Raw genomic sequence first — 19,906 nt, forward strand, 5'->3', positions numbered from 1 at the left:
AGGGCTATCTTCTGTATACCATCCCTACGTTGTTAAAACACAACTGATTGGCTCAAACACATTAAGAAGGAAAGAATTTCCACAAATTAACCTTTAACAAGGCACACATAATTTAATTGCATTCCAGGTGACTACATCATGAAGCTGGTTGAGAGAAAGCCAAGAGTGTGCAAAGTTCAAGGCAGAGTAGCTACTTTGAAGAATCTCATGATTCCATGTGTTATAATAGTTTTGATGTCTTCACTATTATTCTACAATGTAGAAAATAGTTTTAAAAATATTTTTTTAAACCCTGTAATGAGTAGATGTGTCCAAACTTTTGATTGGTACTGTAAATTTGCTAATTATTGTCAACATGTCTCAATGACTTTGTCAGTGTTAAGATTGGCTAATTGTGAACCAATCCGTAATGCATATCATTTCACTATTCCATCAACGGGTACACACATTACAGCATGAGTCTTTTCATTGGCAAAAATGCTAAACAAATGGATTTGTTTTCAGTGATGCCCCCCCCTTCACTTGCTAAAACTGATTGCATTTGTTTTGCTCACAAATGAATAATGTGGTCTTACAACAATGCATTATTATGGGAAATACAAACACACATTATCCATCCATAAGCTGTAAGAGATATCAGTAACAGCATTATGTATGTGTGTGTGTAAAAATAGGGCCATGCTATATTTCCAATTAAATTTTGTTAAGTATTCTACAACATTTCTGGTAAGTATTTCGTTAATTGTTCATGGCCCTCTTGAAAGACAGAGGAAGGTATTATTAAGCAATGATGCATTTAAAACCCTTGACAATAATTAAAGATTGCAAGTAAGAACGTATATTTGTCGATCTGATTAATTGAAACTAGCAGTTGCTGTACATACTTGTTCTTGTGAGAAGTAACGGAGTAATATTGGTAGATTACAGAATTAGAATTTTTGTGGCATGGCAAGTTGACTATGAAGGATTGTTATTTTTTTGTTCCAAAACTGATTCCCTCTCAAGGCTAAGTGAATAATTAATGTGATTGCATAATTATGACTATGAATTCTTGTCATTGATATTCATTCAACAATGCTTTCGGGACATTCATCTCGCTAATCCATTCTCATTATACATTCTCATTGAAATATAACTAGATGTATTGCATATTCAACTTCAAGTAGCGTTTGTGTTTCAGAGAAAAATAATAGCTCTCCAGGAGCCCATGTAATTTCTCTTTTTACTTGTATTGGCATATATGAATCATCCAAGGACACATGGATTGAATAGAATGTGTATTGTGTAGGTCTCTAATGCAGTATCGATCATCCCTGTTGTTGATGGGAAAAGGGTTTTCATGAATTAAGTCATTATTGACATTTTCATGTGCACAAAGTGACAGTGGATGGGTGAGGACATAAATGGTTGAATCTTCCAATGGAATTTTCCTGTGCACTGGCTATATACTGAGTGTACTAAACATTAGGAACACCAAGGTGTTAAGCATTCCACAAGGATGCTGGTCCATGTTGACTTCAATGCTTCCCACAGTTGTGTTAAGTTGGCTGGATCTCCTTCGGGTGGTGGACCATTCTTGAAACACAGAAAACTGATGCGTGTGAAAAACCCAGCAGTGTTGCAGTTCTTGACACACCCAAACTGGTGCGTCTGGCACCTACCATACCCCATTCAAAAGCACAAATATTTTGCCTGCCCCATTCAACCTCAATGGCACACATACGCAATCCATGTCTCAATTGTCATAAGGCTTAAACATATTTTTTTAACATTTCTCCTCCCCTTCATCTACACTGATTGAAGTGGATTTAACAAGTGACATCAATAAGGGATCATAGCTTACCTGGATTCACCTCTCCTAAAGTAATTCATGCGGAAATCACCTGAACGTATACACGGAGGACGCAAAACATGTTCTTAATGTTTTGTATGCTCAGTGTATATGCTCGGGTGATTTCCGCATAAATGGCTTTAGGAGGAGCGTGTTCAAAGTGCAAAGTCAATAAACCACCTTAGACTGAAAATGCCGGACCCTGTGAGCAACTGTACGGTGAGTACTCACTCTACCTCTTTTCAAAGACAACTTTTAGTCAAATGGCAAAGACAAATGTTGCTTATTTCTCCTTTATATGTGTGTAACATAATTCAAAATGTAATGGATTTTCTTCAAAGCTGTTTGTATTAGTGGTTACTCAAGATAGCCGCAGTTTGACAACACCATGACTTGGCAAATGTGTTATAGTACAACCTGTTGTACCAAGATCTGAAGAGGTTTTCCAACAATGGGGAGCATTTCTGCAAGGTCATGACAGTATGTCAGCAAAGGTATGGTCAATGTGATGTACTGTATTTGCATACACAACTCCTTGAGAATATCCTTTGAGGTAATTTATTTGAGCATAGTATGCTCTCTCAGATTGGAAAAGTTACACTTTTGAAGCTGGACTGCACATATTTATTTTTCATGACATTTCCATTCTTTTTTTTGGGACGTACCTACACATCCATTCATAATTGCATGCTGAAGTCCTAACTTCCGGATTGAATTTGAATTACCTGTAGTTACGGTTTCACCTCAGTGTGACAAAAGTAACGTGCCTTGATGACATTTCTCTGTGACTAGGGCTGAGCTGGAGGTCAGTTATGCCAAGGGACTGCAGAAGTTTGCTGGGAAACTCAAGGCATCCAAGTTGATGAATGACAAGTGAGTAGGTTACCTTTTCTATAAAATATCTACTAAGTATGTCATGTGCCAATGTTTATAAAAGTTGTAATAGTGCTGAAAAAACACTACATGATGTTGTTTTCATTTCCATGAAGTGTGGGGACAGGGGCTGGGATTAAAATTAAAATATTGGATAAAACACAATTCACGACAGAGACACCACAACACTACATAAAGAGAGACCCAAGACAACATTAGCATAGCAGCAACACCACATGACAACAACATGGTATAGTAGCAACAAAACATGGCAGAAGCACAACATGGTACAAACATTATTGGGCACAGACAACAGCACATCAGGCGAAGCAGCCACAACTGTCAGTAAGAGTGTCCATGATTGAGTCTTTGAATGAAGAGAGTTTGAGTGGTTTTGCAGCTCGTTCCAGTTGCTAGCAGCAGCGAACTTAAAAGAGGAGCGACCCAGGGATGTGTGCGCTTTTGGGGACCTTTAAGAGAATATGACTGGCAGAACGGGTGTTGTATGTGGAGGATGAGGGCTGCAGTAGATATCTCAGATAGGCCTCACACCGCCCTAATAGGGTTTTTATAAATAATCATCAACCAGTGGGTCTTGCAATGGGTATACGGAGATGAACAGTTTAATAGAGTGCAGTGAGGTCCTAGTGTCACGTGTGCTCCCTCTCTGGCCTCTAGGTCACCAGGCTGCTCGTTTATGGCGCACACCTGTCACCAGCATTTCGTGCAATTGTGCATAATGACACTCACCTCAACTCCATCACCTCCTTGATTACCTGCCCTTTATATGTCACTCCCTTTGGTTTCTTCCCCAGTCATCATTGTTTCTGTTTCATGTCGGTGCGCCGTTTGTGTTTCTTGTTTTGTTTATTTATTAAATGTATTCACTCCCTGAACTTGCTTCCGGACTCTCAGCATACATCATTACACCTATAAGGAGCACTGGTGGAAAATCTGATGACCGAATGGTAAAGAACATCTAGCCGCTCGAGAGCACCCTTACATGCAGATCTATAAATTATGTCTCTAATCTAGCAGGGGTAGGAATCAAGGTAATCTGAATCAGGGTTGTTTGGCAGCTGGGGTGAAAGAGGAGCGATTACAAGAGGAATTGTAATAATGGCACCAGAGAAGACAACTGCCTTTTTTACGGGCTCCTAACCAATTGTGCAATTGTTTTTTTTAGCGTTATTTGTAACATTTTGTACATTATGTTTCCCCCAAATGACCGAAAAGAGCTTCTGAATATCAGAACAGCAATTAATCACCTTGTACTGGACAAAGACACCAGACAAGGCCCAAATCCCTGTCATTCGCATGAAGAAGAGATGGAGATATAGGGGTAGGACGGGGTGCCTTGTAAGACTCCGACGGCAATTGAGTAACCCGCCTCTACCATCAGTCCTATTAGCCAACGTGCAATCATTGAATAATAAACTGGATGAGCTCTGATCAAGACTATCCTACCAACGGGACATTAAAAACTGTAATATCTTATGTTTTACCGAGTCGTGGCTGAATGACGACATGGATAACATACAGCTGGCTGAGTTTTCGGTGAATCGGCAAGATAAAACAGCTGCCTCCGGTAAGATAAGGGGTGGCGGTCTTTGTCTATTTGTCAATAACAGCTGGTGCAAGAAATCTAATATTAAGGTTTTGCTTGCCTGAGGTAGCTATAGACTATTTACTCTCTTGGTAAATAAACTATTTACCAAGAAAGTTTATCTATATTTATCATAGCTGTCTATTTACCACCATAAACCGATGCTGGCACTAAGACCACACTCAACGAGTTGTATAAGGCCATAAGCAAAGAAGAAAATGCTCATCCAGAGGCGCCACTCCTAGTGGCCAGGGACTTTAATGCAGGGAAACATATCTGTTTCACCTAATTTCTATCGGCATGTTACATGTTCAAGCTGAGGGGGAAATAAAACTCCAGACCACCTTTACTCCACACACAGAGACACGTACAAAACTCTCCCTCACCCTCCATTTGGCAAATCTGACCATTACTCAATCCTCCTGATTCCCGCTTACAAGCAAAAACTAAAGCAGGAAGTACCAGTGACTCGCTCAATACGGAAGTGGTCAGATGTAGGAGATAAGAACAGGACTGTTTCACTAGCACAGACTGGAATATGTTTCTGGGATTCTTCCAATGGCATTGAGGATTACACCACATAAGTCACTGGCTTCATCAATAAGTGCATCGATGATGTCGTCCCCACAGTGACCGTACCCCAACCAGAAGCCATGGATTACAGGAAACATCCGCACTGAGCTAAAGGCTAGAGCTGCTGCTTTCAAGGAGCAGGAATCTAACCTGGACGCTTAGAAGAAATCCCGCTATGCCCTCCGACAAACCATCAAAAAGGCAAAGCATCAATACAGGACAAAGATTGAATCCTACTACACCTGCTCAGACGCTCGTTGGATATGGCCGGGCTTGTAAACTACTGACTACAAAAGGTAAGCACAGCCGTGAGATGCCCAGTGACATGAGCCTACCAGACAAGCTAAATGACTTCTATGCGTGCTTCTAGGCAAGCAACACTGAAGCATGCATGAGAGCACTAGCTGTTCCGGACGACTGTGTGATCACGCTCTCCGTAGCCGATGTGAGGAAGACCTTTAAAACAGGTCAACATTCACAAGGCCATTAATATGGAGTTGGTCCCCCCTTTGCTGCTACAATAGCCTCCACTGTTCTGGGAAGGCTTTCCACTAGATATTTTTACGAGGACTTGCTTTCATTCAGCCACAAGAGCGTTAGTGAGGTTAGGCACTGATGTTGGGCGATTAGGCATGGATGCAGTCGGTGTTTCAATTCTTGGGGTTAAGGTCAGGGTTCTGTGCAGGCCAGTCAAGTTCTTCCACACCGATCGACAAACCATTTCTGTATGGACCTCACTTTTTGCACGGGGGCATTGTCATGCTGAAACAGGAAAGGGCCTTTGTTGCCACAATTTGGAAGCACAGAATTGTCTAGAATGTCATTGTATGCTGTAGCGTTAAGTGTTCCCTTCATTGGAACTAAGGGGCCTAGCCTGAACCATGGAAAAACAGCCCTATACCCTTATTCCTCCTCCACCAGACTTTACAGTTGGCATTATGTATTTGGGTAGGTAGCGTTCTCCTGGCATCTGCCAAACCCAGATTTGTCCGTTGGACTGTCAGATGTGCATGGTAATCTTTGTCTTGTGTGCAGCTGTTCGGCCATGTAAACACATTTCATGAAGCTCCTGATGAACAGTTCTTGTGCTGACGTTGCTTCCAGTGGCAGTTTGGAACTTGTGAGTGTTGAAACAGAGGACAGAAGATTTTTACGCACTACAAGCTTCAGCAATCGGATGTCCCGTTCTGTGAACTTGTGTGGCCTACCACTTCACGGCTTAGCCGTTGTTGCTCCTAGACATATCTACTTCACAATAACAGCACATACTGTACAATTGACCTGGGCAGCCCTAGGAGGGCAGAAATTTGACAAGCTGACTTGTTGGAAAGGTGGCATCCTATGAGGGTGCCACATTGGTAGTAGAATGGCCTCAGTGACTTTCAATGTTAATTTATGGAGATTGCTGATTGGTGTATAAAATCGAGCACACGGCCATGCAACGAGTGTGGCTGAAATAGCCGAATCAACTAATTTGAAAGTTGTCCACATACTTTTGATTACATAGTGTAGGTTCATAACCAATGTGCATTTGTCAGAGCATTGAGCAAATTCATTCTAGCCTAGATTATATAATTTACAACCTATACAGTTCATTCCATATTGTGCATGTTCATTCAGATTTAGACAGCACAAACACCATAGCATAACCTTTGATGACACAACACTATATGCAATTCAACAAGTATGTTAATATACATCCTAACCAGATTATGTTCTGTTTTCAAAAGGATTGTGAGCAGAGTATTATTCAATTGGCTCGTCCAGTCAAAATCAGGAGCTTCATCATTTACTAAGGACCCTCTCAGAGTGTGAGATCAGAGGCCCCAGTGAAAGCAAAATGTCTTCAATGCTTTCATCCAAGATAAAGCCACAGCCAAGACTGATGAAGAGGAAAGTAACACCCATACACAAGTACGATCAAAGATTTATCATTCTGATTTTGCCTTTGAATAACAAGAAACACATACATAATAACATTCATGATAAAGCTACAAGTTGCCCAAACCGCTTGTTATTGTACTCTACTATTTACTGTACTCGCTCTGGTAGGATCCTCAGCATGAAGGTGTATGTACAGTTGAAGTCAGAAGTTTACATACACCTTAGCCAAATACATTTAAACTCAGTTTAATCCTAGTAAAAAAGTCCATGTCTTAGGTCAGTTAGGATCACCACTTTATTTTAAGATGTGAAATGTCAGAATTAATAGTAGAGAATTATTTATTTCAGCTTTAATTTTTTTCATCACATTCCCAGTGGGTCAGAAGTTTACAAACACTCAATTAGTATTTGGTAGCATTGTCTTTAAAATTGTTTAACTTGGGTCAAACATTTAGGGTAGCCTTCCACAAGCTTCCCAGAATAAGCTGGGTGAATTTTGGCACATTCCTCCTGACAGAGCTGGTGTAACTGAGTCAAGTTTAGGCCTCCTTGCTCGCACACACTTTTTCAGTTCTGCCCACATCTTCTATCAGATTGAGGTCAGGGCTTTGTGATGGCCACTCCAATACCTTGACTTTGTTGTCCTTAAGCCATTTTCCCACAACTTTGGAAGTATGCTTGGGGTCATTGTCCATTTGGAAGACCCATTTGAGACCCAAACATCAACTTTGACTGATGTCTTGAGATGTTGCTTCAATATATCCACATCATTTTCCTGCCTCGTGATGCCATCTATTTTGTGAAGTGCACCAGTCCCTCCTGCGGCAAAGCACCCCAATAACATGATGCTGCCACCCCGTGCTTCACGGTTGGGATGGTGTTCTTCGGCTTGCAAGCATCCCCCTTTTTCCTACAAACATAAGGACCAGAGGACATCTCTCAAAAAGTACAATCTTTGTCCCCATGTGCAGTGGCAAACCGTAGTCTGGCTTTTTTATGGCGGTTTTGGAGCAGTGGCTTCTTCCTTGCTGAGCAGCCTTTCAGGTTATGTCGATATAGGACTCGTTTTACTGTGGATATAGATAGTTTTGTACCGGTTTCCTCCAGCATCTTCACAAGGTCCTTTTGCTGTTGTTCTGGGATTGATTTGCACTTTTCGCACCAAAGTACGTTCATCTCTAGGAGACAGAACGTGTCTCCTTCCTGATCGGTATGATGGCTGCGTGGTCCCATGGTGTTAATACTAGTGTACTATTGTTTTGTACAGATGAAGGTGGTACCTTCAGGCGTTTGGAAATTGAACCCAAGGATGAACCAGACTTGTGGAGGTCTACAATGTTTTTACAATTTCTTTTGATTTTCCCATGATGTCAAGCAGAGGCACTGATTTTGAAGGTAGGCCTTGAAATACATCCACAGGTAAACCTCCAATCGACTCAAATTATGTCAATTAGCCTATCAGAAGGTTCTAAAGCCATGACAATTTTCTGGAATTTTCCAAGCTGTTTAAAGGCAGTGAACTTAGTGTATGTAAACTTCTGACCCACTGGAATTGTGATACAGTGGATTAAGTGAAATAATCAGTCTAAACAATTGTTGGAAAAATGACTTGTGTCATGCACAAAGTAGATGTCCTAACCGACTTGCCAAAACTATAGTTTGCTAACAAGAAATTTGTGGAGTGGTTGAAAAACTAGTTTTAATGACTCCAACCTAAGTGTATGTAAACTTCCGACTTAATGTATGCACAGTCAGTCACTTTGGTTGATGTCTCGGAAAATAAAATGCAATATCTCACCTTGAATAAAAGAAAAACAAATCATTTGACTTCTGTGGTTTAACACATGGTCAACATTCAAACGGTACAATATTGCCAACAGATTTCTTCCCAATTTACCATAAATTGCTCTAATTTCCAATCCCGAAATCCCTGTTTGGCTTTGTTGATATATTCTGTCTTTCTTGGCTTTGTTTGGGGACACGATCACTTTAAAGGAAAAAGTAAACGTGTCCTGTTTTTTCCTGAATACTCATCTACTGAAACCAACAAAAAAAAAGTGTATATAGGACAAAAATCTAAAAATCTATGCAAATTTCTGTTTCATAAAGCTAGCCTTTGCTTTCCTAACTGATTGTATATTGGTTCCTAACTTCCCTGAAAAGTTGCATATCGTGGGGGCTATTCGATGCTAATGCAGTACATACACCACAGGATGTTTTTGTGCTGGTCAGGGCAGTCAAGTCTGTAGTGAACCAAGGGCTATATCTGTTCTTTGTTCTACAATTTTTTGGATGGAGCATGCTTATTTAAAACTTCTTACGGATAGGCGGGACAGTCACGTCCCACTTGGGCAAAAAAACAGGGAAAATGCAGCGCAGCAAATTAAAAAATATAAAAATCTAACTTTCATTAAATCACACATGTAAGATACTCAATTAAAGCTACACTCGTGAATCCAGCCAACATGTCAGATTTTTTTTAAAGGCTTTTCGGCGAAAGCATAATAAGCTGATGATAGCACAACCAGTAAACAAAGAGGGTAGCATATTTCAACCCTGCAGGAACTACACAAAACGCAGAAATAAAATATAAAACATGCATTACCTTTGACGAGCTTCTTTTGTTGGCACTCCAATATGTCCCATAAACATCACAATTGGTCCTTTTGTTCGATTAACCTCTTGGGGCAAGGAGGCAGAATTTTCACTTTTTGATAAATAGCGTGCCCAATTTCAACTTCCTGCTACTCAAGCCAAGAATATAAGATATGCATATTATTCGTAGATTTGGATAGAAAACACTCTGAAGTTTCTAAAACTGTTTGAATCATGTCTGAGTATAACAGAACGTATGTAGCAGGCAAAACCCAGAGGACTAACCGTTCAGATTTTTTTTAGGTCTCTGTCTGTTCAGTGAGTTCTCGTTGGCAAACGATATTTCTTAGGAACTGGTTCCTACCGCTTCCACTGGGTGTCACCAGTCTTTGGAATTTGGTTGAGGTTATTCCTTTGTGCAATGAAGAAGTAGGCCAACTAGGAATTGGGCAACACCGTTGAGAGTTGCGCAAGACGTGAAAAGTAGTGCTGGTTTGTTGTCTTCCTGTATTGAACAACAGACCCGTCTACAATTTGATCGATTATTAACGTTTAAAAATACCTAAAGTTGTATTACAAAAGTAGTTTGAAATATTTTGGCAAAGTTTATAGGCAACTTTAAATATTTTGTAGTTTTTATGGATCAAACGTGCTTTATAAGTTGACAGAAAATGTGATTTTCTGGATTTTTTTTCCCCTCATTTTGTCTGTCATAGTTGAAGTGTACCTATGATGAAAATTACAGGCCTCTCATCTTTTTAAGTGGGAGAACTTGCACAATTGGTGGCTGACTAAATACTATTTTCCCCACTGTATAAGGGTGCCCGTGTTCACGGATTTAGGGTTGTACCTGGTAGGTTCCTTGATAATTTGTGTGAGGTTGAGGGCATCAAGCTTAGATTGTAGGACGGCCGGGGTGCTAAGCATATCCCAGTTTAGGTCACCGTTCGATAGTCGCTACTACACTAGGTGAGCGAGAGATAACGGAGTTCAGAGAGCTAGCGGGCCGGGGCTAGCGGATGGGTTTTTAGCGTCAACGCAATGGAAAAGTCTGTTGAAACCACATCGGACGATTACGTCGGCAGACCAGTCGTGATGGATCGGCGGGGCTCCGTGTCGACAATAAAGGGTTCAGGTCAATTGGCAAAAGAGGTACTGTAGCCCAAGAAGTTAGCTGGTATATGGGCCTAGCTCAAGGCTAACTGGTGCTTCCTTCGGGACATAGGCGTTAGCTAAAAGTAGTCACTCGATTGCAGATAGCTGGCTGCGATGATCTGATGTAATGGTCCAGAGCTTGTGGCAGGAATCTGGTGATGTGGTAGAGAGAAGCAGTACGATATGCTCTGGGTTGATGTCGCGCTGTGCAGACTGGCAGGTATTGTCCGAGCTAATGCTTGCTGGTGTCCGAGCTAAAAGGTGAAGACCGCTAGCCGTGGCTAACAAAGACTGATAGTTAGTAGCTAGTTAGCTGGCTAGCTCCTGATGGAGGTTCCAGTTATAAGGAATAGAAATAGCAGATCCGTACCACATTGGGTGAGCCGGGTTGCAGGAAAGGATATTTAGTTAGTAGATAGATACTACTGCCGACTTGCCAAAACTCTAGTTTGTTAACAAGAAATTTGTGGAGTGATTGAAAAACAAGTTTTAATGACTCCAACCTAAGTATGTAAACTTCCGACTTCAACTGTATATGGATGAGCGATGGCTGTGCGGCATAGGCAAGATGCAGTAGATGGTATAGAATACAGTATCTACATATGAGATGAGTAATGTAGTATATGTAGATATTATTAAAGTGGCGTTATTTAAAGTGACTACTGATACCTTTAATCAGTTTAATGAATAGATTTAATAAAGTGGCCAGAGATTTGAGTCTGTTAGTGACAGCTGTTTTAACAGTCTGATGGCCTTGAGATAGAAGCTGTTTTTCAGTCTCTCGGTCCCAGCTTTGATGCACCTGTACTGACCTCGCCTTCTGGATGATAGCGGGGTGAACAGGCAGTGGCTCGGGTGGTTGCTGTCCTTGATGATCTTTTTGGCCTTCCTGTGATATCGGGTGCTGTAGGTGTCCTGGATGGCAGATAGTTTGCCCCCAGTGAGGAGTTGTGCAGACCGCACCATCCTCTGGAGAGCCTTGCGGTTGAGGGCGGAGCGGTTGCCGTACCAGGCGGTGATACAGCCCTGGTTGCACCTTCTTCACAATGCTGTTTGTGTGGGTGGACCATTTCAGTTTGTCTGTGAACTTAAATCTTTTCACCTTCTCCACTGCTGTCCCGTCGATGTGGATAGGTGTGCTCCCTCTGCTGTTTCCTGAAGTCCATGTGCATGGCCACGCAGTCATGAGTTAACAGGGAGTACAGGAGAGGGCTGAGAACACACCCTTGTGGGGACCCAGTGTTGATGATCAGCGGGGTGGAGATGTTTCCTACCCTCACCACCTGGGGGCGGCTCGTCAGAAAGTCCAGGACCCAGTTGCACAGGGTGGGGTTGAGACCCAGGGTCTCGAGCTTAATGTCGAGTTGAGGGTACTATGGTGTTAAATGCTGAGCTGTAGTCAATTAACAGCATTCTGACATAGGTATTCCTCTTGTCTAGATGGGATAGGGCAGTGTGCAGGCGATTGCGATGTCTGTGGACCTATTGGGGCGGTAAGCAAATTGGAGTGGGTCTAGGGTATCAGAGAGGGTGGACTAGTCCTTGACTAGTCTCTCAAAGCACTTCATGATGACAGAAGTCATTTAGTTCAGTTACCTTAGCTTTCTTGGGAACAAGAACAATGGTGGCCATCTTGAAGCATGTGGACACAGCAGACTGGAATAGGGATTGAATATGTCCGTAAACACACCAGCCAGCCGGTCTGTGCATGCTCTGAGGACTCGGCAAGGGATGCCATCTGGGCCAGCAGCCTTGCGATGGTTAATACATTTAAATGTTTTACTCACATTGGCGACGGTGAAGGAGAGCCCACAGGCTTTGGTAGCGGGCCGTGTCAGTGGCACTGTATTGTCCTCAAAGCGAGCAATTTGTCTGGGAGCAAGACGTCAATGTCCGATGGGGCTGGTTTTCTTTTTGTAATCCGTGATTGACTGTTGACCCTGCCACATACGTCTCGTGTTTGAGCCGTTGAATTGCGACTCTACTTTGTCTATATACTGATGCTTTGCTTGTTTGATTGCCTTGGAAGGAATAGCTACACTGTTCGTATTATGTCATGTTTCCAGTTGCCTTGCCATGATTAAAAGTGGTGATTCGCGTTTTCAGTTTTGGCGAATGCAGCCATCAATCCACAGTTTCTGCTGAGGGAATGTTTTAATAGTCACAGTGGGTACAACATCACCGATGCACTTGCTAATAAAAACTTGCTCACCGAGTCAGCGGATACGTCAATGTTGTTGTCTGAAGCTACCCGGAACATATCCCAGTCCACGTGATCGAAGCAATCTTGAAGCGTGGAATCTGATTGGTCAGACCAGCATTGGATACGACCAGAGCACGGGCGTTTCCTGTTTTAGTGTCTGTCTATTGGCTGGGAGCAACAAAATGGAGTCATGGTCAGATTTGCCGAAAGGAGGGTGGGGGAGGGCTTTGTATTCATTGCGGAAGTTAGAGTCGCAATGGTCCAGAATGCTACCAGTTCGTGCCGTGCATTCGATATGCTGATAGAATTTAGTAAACCCCAGCTACAATAAATGCAGCCTCAGGATATATGGTTTCCACATGGCTTTGGAAATCATATATGGCTTTTTCTTTGCAAATCTGCCTAGAAGCCCAACATCCCAGAGTCGCTTCACTGTTGACGTTGAGACTGGTGTTTTGCGGGTACAATTTAATGAAGCTGCCAGTTGAGGACTTATGAGGAGTCTGTTTCTCAAAACTAGACACTAATGTACTTGTCCTCTTGCTCAGTTGTGCACCGGGGCCTCCCACTCCTCTTACTATTCTGGTTATTTAATTTAACAGCTTGAGCTGTTCTGTGAAGGGAGTAGTACACAGTATTGTACAAAATCTTCAGTTTCTTGGCAATTTCTCGCATGGAATAGCCTTCATTTCTCAGAATATGAATAGACTGACGAGTTTCAGAAGAAAGTTACTTGGTTCTGGCCATTTTGAGCCTGTAATCGAACCTACAAATGCTGATGCTCCAGATACTCAACTAGTCTAAAGAAGGCCAGTTTAATTGCTTCTTTAATCAGTACAACAGTTTTCAGCTGTGCTAACAATCGCAAAAGGGTTTTATAATGATCATTTAGCCTTTTTAAAATGATAAACTTGGATTAGCTAACCAAACGTGCCATTGGAACACAGGAGTGATGGTTGCTGATAATGGGCCTCTGTACGACTATGTAGATATTCCATAAAAAATCTGCCATTTCCAGCTACAATAGTCATTTACAACATTAACAATGTCAACACTGTATTTCTGATCAATTGTATGTTATTTTAAATGGACAAAAAAAAAGTGCTTTTCTTTCAAAAACAAGGACATTTCTTAGCGACCCAAAAGTTTTGAATGGTAGTGTGTGTGTGATTTTTATATATACACACCTCGAAAATAAAAAAGTCCAAAAATGTATTGCAGGTGCAATCAAACACACATGCACACACAATCACTATTTGCTGCTACTATTTATCCTGCTGCTCAGTTGCTTTTAACCCTGGTTACAACTATCACCAGTATCCCTGCACTGATATTGGCACTGTATGTAGTGACTTTTCTCCTGTGTATTTCTTTATTCAAGTGTGTATTTTCATCTGACTTAGTCATTGTTGAAGAAGAGCTTGCAATAAGCATTTCACTACTGTTTACGCATGCTATATACAGTGCACGTGACAGGATAAAGGTAATTTCAATTGATGATAGGTTTGCTAAAAAAAGATTTAAACAATAAATAACATTGATACACAACCTTATAGGGTTAGGGTCCCCACACCGCCATATTTCCATGTCGCAGCTCCTGTTAACGGAAAACAGATGGAAGACCGAGTGAACTACCTGGTCTGCGTCTCTGAACACCTGTGTGTAAATGGAAGAGAAGCCACAAATGTGTTGTCACTGATAAATACTGTCGGCTGCAACTGTTAAAACAGGTATAGTAAGTGTGTATTTTGTATTCGTGATTTGAAAGGAGTGGTATATGTTTATAGAACCGTACCGCAATTGAGAATTGCTTCCTGTTTACATGGAGTAATGTCATTTGTTTTGGCTTCCAGAGCCAATTCGCCCTTGTAAATCAGAACATGTAAGGTCCTCGGTGTAACGTTAGTCTCCTTTGGTCCAATACTGGGCTAGTTTAGGCCATATTTTTCCCAGCTGCCACATCCATAAATCAAGTGTCGGGGGTTCAATTTTTCTGATAAAACAGCTAATCCCAGATTGTTGTAGCTTTACACTGAAATATATGAACTCATGGTTAAGCAAACCCAGCTAGCTTAAAACAAACCACCTCTCAACTCATGAACAAACGTGGCCGACGCGATTCATATAACAATTATTTTAGCTATAATTGTAAAAAAAAATATGGTGAATTTTGTTAGCCAACGTTACCTTAGCAATTTTCGGATGTTCCTAGACCCAGAACTCCTGTCAGCTTTTCGCAGTAGTTTTCAAAATTTCAGCTCACGGAAACAAGGACTGTGACTGCACACCGGAAATTGAGTTTTTTTAATGTAAAGTTAAAGTTTCTAGTCCTTTAAGAAATAAATGTATGCAATACAAATTATAATGCACAGTATTTATCAAATGCGATGTGTATTCCTTATGTCTCGTCTAAAACCAGATATGAAAATAAAAAGGGAATGAGACACGTTTTTCACAATGCAAAGTTTTTAGTCTCTTTGTCTGTGCTCATGAATTTGCGCCACCCTGTGGCGATATAAGACATGTACCTGTAGGCAAAGCCTAAATCAACTTTATACATAAATATATTTGTACATTTTAGTCGAGTTTATATCTGCATGAAGATACAGAATGTTAAGAAAGCATAGTTTAGTACCAGTTTAGTCCCTGGAAGTTGTCTAGAAAAGGGGTCTGTTCACGGTTCTTCATTTTCATTAGATATCCCATTGGTCTCACTGGGGCATCTGGTAGCCTTTTTCTCAGTTGAGAAAAATAAGAGCAAAACTGCTCCTTTGGGGTCCGCAGCCATTCAATGTATTTGAACTATTCCAGACAGAACAGCTGAACAGTCAACTAATAATAAAGCCCTTGATAAGTGAATCAAGTTGTGAGATATCTGGGTGTCCCAGAGCAGAGGTTCGAGAACCACTGTAGTAGGGGATGTTCACTTATCTTAGGGTAATGATTAAAATCCAAAATTACTTGTAATAATAAACAATATAATAATAATAGTACATATCGTGATGTTTTACTTCACAGTTAGAAACCCATTGTTGTTACAGTGCCCAATCACCCCACCAGAGAATCACTGAATGGGAAAATGATGTCATTATGTAAATGACCCCAGTGGTCGAACAGTGCATTTGCGTGCGAACACTGTCCTCAGAGGTGGATAGAATGGCTAATATTTAACCAATAAAAGTAATGACCTGTGGACAATCTAATGTCCACACTATCATCCTGTAAACAACTTTGTGCAACATGCCTTAAAATGCTGATTTCACATTATACCAACACAATCAAACAATGTCAACCCATACACTTAGCTTTTGAATGATTTATGATGGTACATTTACATATAAAGAAGACAGCTCTCTCTCTCTCTCTCTCTCTCTATTAAAAAGGGAGAGACTGATGTCCACGGTGCAGCATTGTAGTTGTGGCCAAGGGAGCAGCTGTCCCAGTCGTGCCAGACAGACTGAACCCCAGATGGACCTCATCCACAGCAGTGGGGTGCTGGTGATCCAGCACCTCCAGAGCAACTACAAGGACTACCATGACTTCCTTGACTTCATGTCCTCTGTGGGCGACCCTCGTAACATCTTTTCTCTCTATTTTCCTCTGTGGTTTCAGCTTAGCCAAATTGTCGGCACCAAGATGATATGGGTGGCAGTTATCGGAGACTGGTTCAACCTAATTTTCAAATGGTAGGACACCATCTGCTCACTGTGTTTAAAAAATATATTTTTACACTTGTGTTGCCATAACTAGTAAAGGCAGGGAGAGATAGTGAGTGAAAGTGTAGTAACATTATGCGTATTGATGCTTATGCTCATGCTCATGCTGTCTAGGGGATCAGTATGACATTGCATAAATATTTTGACAGATATAGTTTGTTTGTCATAGTATACAGAATTTGATTGTATTGAAACACATATTGTTATATAAATGTTATTATAAACTGGGTGGTTCGAGCCCTGAATGCTGATTGGCTGACAGCCGTATATCAGACTGTATACCACGGGTATGACGCAACATTTATTTTTACTGCTCTAATTACATTGGTAACCAGTTTATAATAGCAGTATGGCACCTTGGGGGTTTGTGGTATATGGCCAATATACCACAGCTAAGGGCTGTATCCAGGCACTCCGCCTTGCGTCATACATAAGAACAGCCCATAGCCGTGGTATATTGGCCACATACCACACCCTCTCGTGCATTATTGCTTAAATCTGACTCTCTTGTTTTTAGGATTCTGTTTGGTCAACGGCCATACTGGTGGGTGCATGAAACTCTCTTTTACCAGAATAATTCACTCCCCCAGCTGGAGCAGTTCCACATTACCTGTGAAACAGGACCAGGTCAGTGTAATTTCCTGTCTGACAATCATTATGATCATGCATTCTGGAGATTGAAGGATTATTCCATGTAATGGATTGCAAAATGGCAAAACTGTCTGATGTATTGTTTTGTGAACTGAAATATATCTTTGTGAAGATCTGAATGTGTGTCATGCTTGTATGATAGATAAACCCTGTTCATTTGTATAGGCAGTCCATCCGGTCATGCCATGGGCTCTTCGTGTGTCTGGTATGTAATGATCACATCAGCACTCAACTTTACCAGACGCCTTTGTGACAGCTCAACTCAGGGTTGCCAGAGGTAGGCATATTCATGAGCATGCTGTTACTATGTTGCTTTGTGAATTAATGTATGTGCCTGTATAATGTGTGCCTCTATTAGGGCCTAAATTATCTTCAATCTTCTCAGGTTTGGGCTTGTGTGGTCCTTTTTGTGGATGGCATTTTGGATCATTCAGATTAGTGTTGGCATCTCCAGGATCTTCATCGCCACACACTTCCCTCACCAGGTTATCCTTGGTGTTCTAGCTGGTAAGACTTCTATTATGACCAATTAGTGTTTACATGGTGTGTGTTTTCACTTGGTAGACATTTTCACTACAGTATATTTATGTTTTAATTCTCAACAGGTATTCTAGTTGCTGAAGCATTTGAGCATGTTCCCTCGATCCACACAGCCAGTTTAAAAGTCTACCTTCACACTAGCTTATTTCTGTTCTCCTTTGCCGTCAGCCTTTACTTGCTCCTTAAAATGATAGACATTGACCTATTGTGGTCGATACCTAAAGCAAAGAAGTGGTGTGCCAATCCAGACTGGATACACCTGGACACTACACCTTTTGCTGGTTTAGTGAGGAACCTGGGAGCATTGTTTGGACTTGGCCTGGCCATTAACTCTCAGATGTTCATCCAGAGCTGCAAAGTGAAGAACGGCTACAAGACTAGGTTTAAACTCATGTGTGTAGCAGCCAATCTGACCTCTCTGCAGCTGTACGATTTCATCAAAATTCCCACTCACACAGAGATCCTGTTCTACACACTCTCATTCTGTAAGAGTGCTGCAGTCCCTCTTAGTGTGGTGGCACTCATCCCCTACGGTGTTCACTTGTTGATAGGAGACAAGGAGAGGAAATTAGACTAAATGTTTGTACATCGTCACTTGACACAATGACGAATTGCATTATAATGAACATAGATTGCCTGACTCCTATGGCAATTTGTTTATGGTTGTAATGTAGATATCTTTTGCTAAGCTATTTACCTTGTTGGAAAATGTGGATTATAGTTTTTGCAATGTTAAATTGTATGTTACATGTACAGTGTGAAACGAGTGAGCTGGTGTTTTTTTAAGACAAAAAAAATTAAAGTAAATTGTAAACAAAATGTGTTTTATCAATTTCCTTTACTGTTTTTAACCTTTATTTAACTAGGCAAGTCAGTTAAGAACAAATTCTTATTTACAATGATGGCCGGATGATGCTGGACTAATTGTGCGCCACCCTATGGGAATCCCAATCACAGCCAGATGTGATATAGCCTGGATTTGAACCAGGGACTGTAGTGACACCTATTGCGCTGAGATGCAGTGCCTTAGACCGCTGTGCCACTCAGGAGCCTGTAAATGTTCTCATTCTACTGTGATTCCAATTTAGATTAATGTTTTTCCTTGAGAAAGAGTTACTATATATATATATATATATTTCCATTTTATGAGGTTGGAGTAATACTGTGAAATTGTGAAAATGATGATGCCATTTTAGTTTGAAAAGATGGCCTGAAATTTCAGCCTGTTTTGGTGTTTAGTGCTGGTTGATTAACCAAAATGTCAGTTATTTTTCTTTTTTTTAAAACAACAAATTGACTGATGTCAGTTCAATTATTTGAATTCCATTTCATTTTTTTTTCTTCTGTGAGCTCAACACGCACATCACAGTTTCTCTACAGATAAATCAGAGCCAGGCTGAACTGTGTGATGTAGTAGGGAGTTAAATGTGGTAATTAACTACAATGACCCAAATCCATTGCACAGCTCCTTGTCCTGTCTGTGTTTCTTTTAAGCCTGCTATGGAAGAGAGATGAATACCAGACCTTGAGGCGATATAGAGAACAGCTGTGAGGTATCTTTACACTTGCTGATATTCAGCAGTCATAAAAGTATGTCTTATTTCATTTGAAGAACTACAAAATAGTGATTTTGTCAGACAGCGTAGGCAGCAGCTCTATAGAGATGAGATGATGACTGAAATAATAAGTCATCAAATAAAACAAATGTAATATACACAACAACTGAAATATTTTATTAAAGTAAAGTCATGTGAATAAATGATGGTTAAGCAATTATGGGCAGTCACTAGCATCATGGGACTTTAATAAAAAATCTAATAAAAATCTGTGTTGTTACAGCATTCAGCCCACATAATGAATAGCACATTTAATGTCCAAAAAATTATCGAACTGAAATGACCTCAAAAAGCACTAAATTGCTCAGCGCTAGGTGGGATGGAGTTTTGGTCAGACTGGTGACATCACCAAGCATTAAATTAGTTAAGACTAATAAGAGAGTTCCAAATCAGTTCTCCCCACTCAGACCACTCCCAGAACTGTTTTGATGTTGAGATTAAAAACAGCTGCATTGGAACTTTAAATATAACAGATAATTCCTTGAGAAGTTTTGAATTGTTCTATCAGTGTTTGTTTTTTGTGAAACATGAGCCATTTCACCAAAATATAGAATTCATGACAATAACAATTTACCTCATCATCATAACCATATTATTCTGGCATAAACCTTACTACTAATGATAATGTAGCAAAAATAAATGATTATTAACAGCCCTGCTTTT

General features: G+C 40.8%; 1 protein-coding gene and 1 long non-coding RNA gene across 3 annotated transcripts; one reads left to right on the forward strand and one right to left on the reverse strand.

Moving 5' to 3' along the window:
• Positions 1-1,539: 1,539 nt before the first annotated feature.
• On the reverse strand, positions 1,540-16,105 carry LOC118958775. 2 transcript variants are annotated; one of them, XR_005047558.1, is made up of 3 exons: positions 14,516-16,105; positions 14,270-14,376; positions 1,540-1,575 (listed from the first exon to the last, which is right to left on the reverse strand). It is a non-coding gene; the product is annotated as an uncharacterized LOC118958775 (long non-coding RNA). The 2 variants fall into 2 exon arrangements; XR_005047559.1 differs by lacking the exon at positions 1,540-1,575 and having other exon boundaries at positions 14,276-14,376; positions 14,516-14,752; positions 14,908-16,105.
• On the forward strand, positions 14,317-18,452 carry LOC110520084 (glucose-6-phosphatase 2). The gene is made up of 6 exons (XM_036974375.1): positions 14,317-14,450; positions 16,104-16,406; positions 16,954-17,063; positions 17,253-17,364; positions 17,473-17,594; positions 17,693-18,452. The coding sequence occupies exons 2-6, from the start codon at positions 16,114-16,116 to the stop codon at positions 18,202-18,204; spliced, it is 1,149 nt and encodes a 382-aa protein (XP_036830270.1). The 5' UTR covers positions 14,317-14,450; positions 16,104-16,113; the 3' UTR covers positions 18,205-18,452.
• The last annotated feature ends 1,454 nt before the right edge of the window (positions 18,453-19,906 follow it).

The sequence above is a fragment of the Oncorhynchus mykiss genome, chromosome 3, assembly GCF_013265735.2.
Source record: "Oncorhynchus mykiss isolate Arlee chromosome 3, USDA_OmykA_1.1, whole genome shotgun sequence".
Taxonomy (NCBI): Eukaryota; Metazoa; Chordata; class Actinopteri; order Salmoniformes; family Salmonidae; genus Oncorhynchus; species Oncorhynchus mykiss.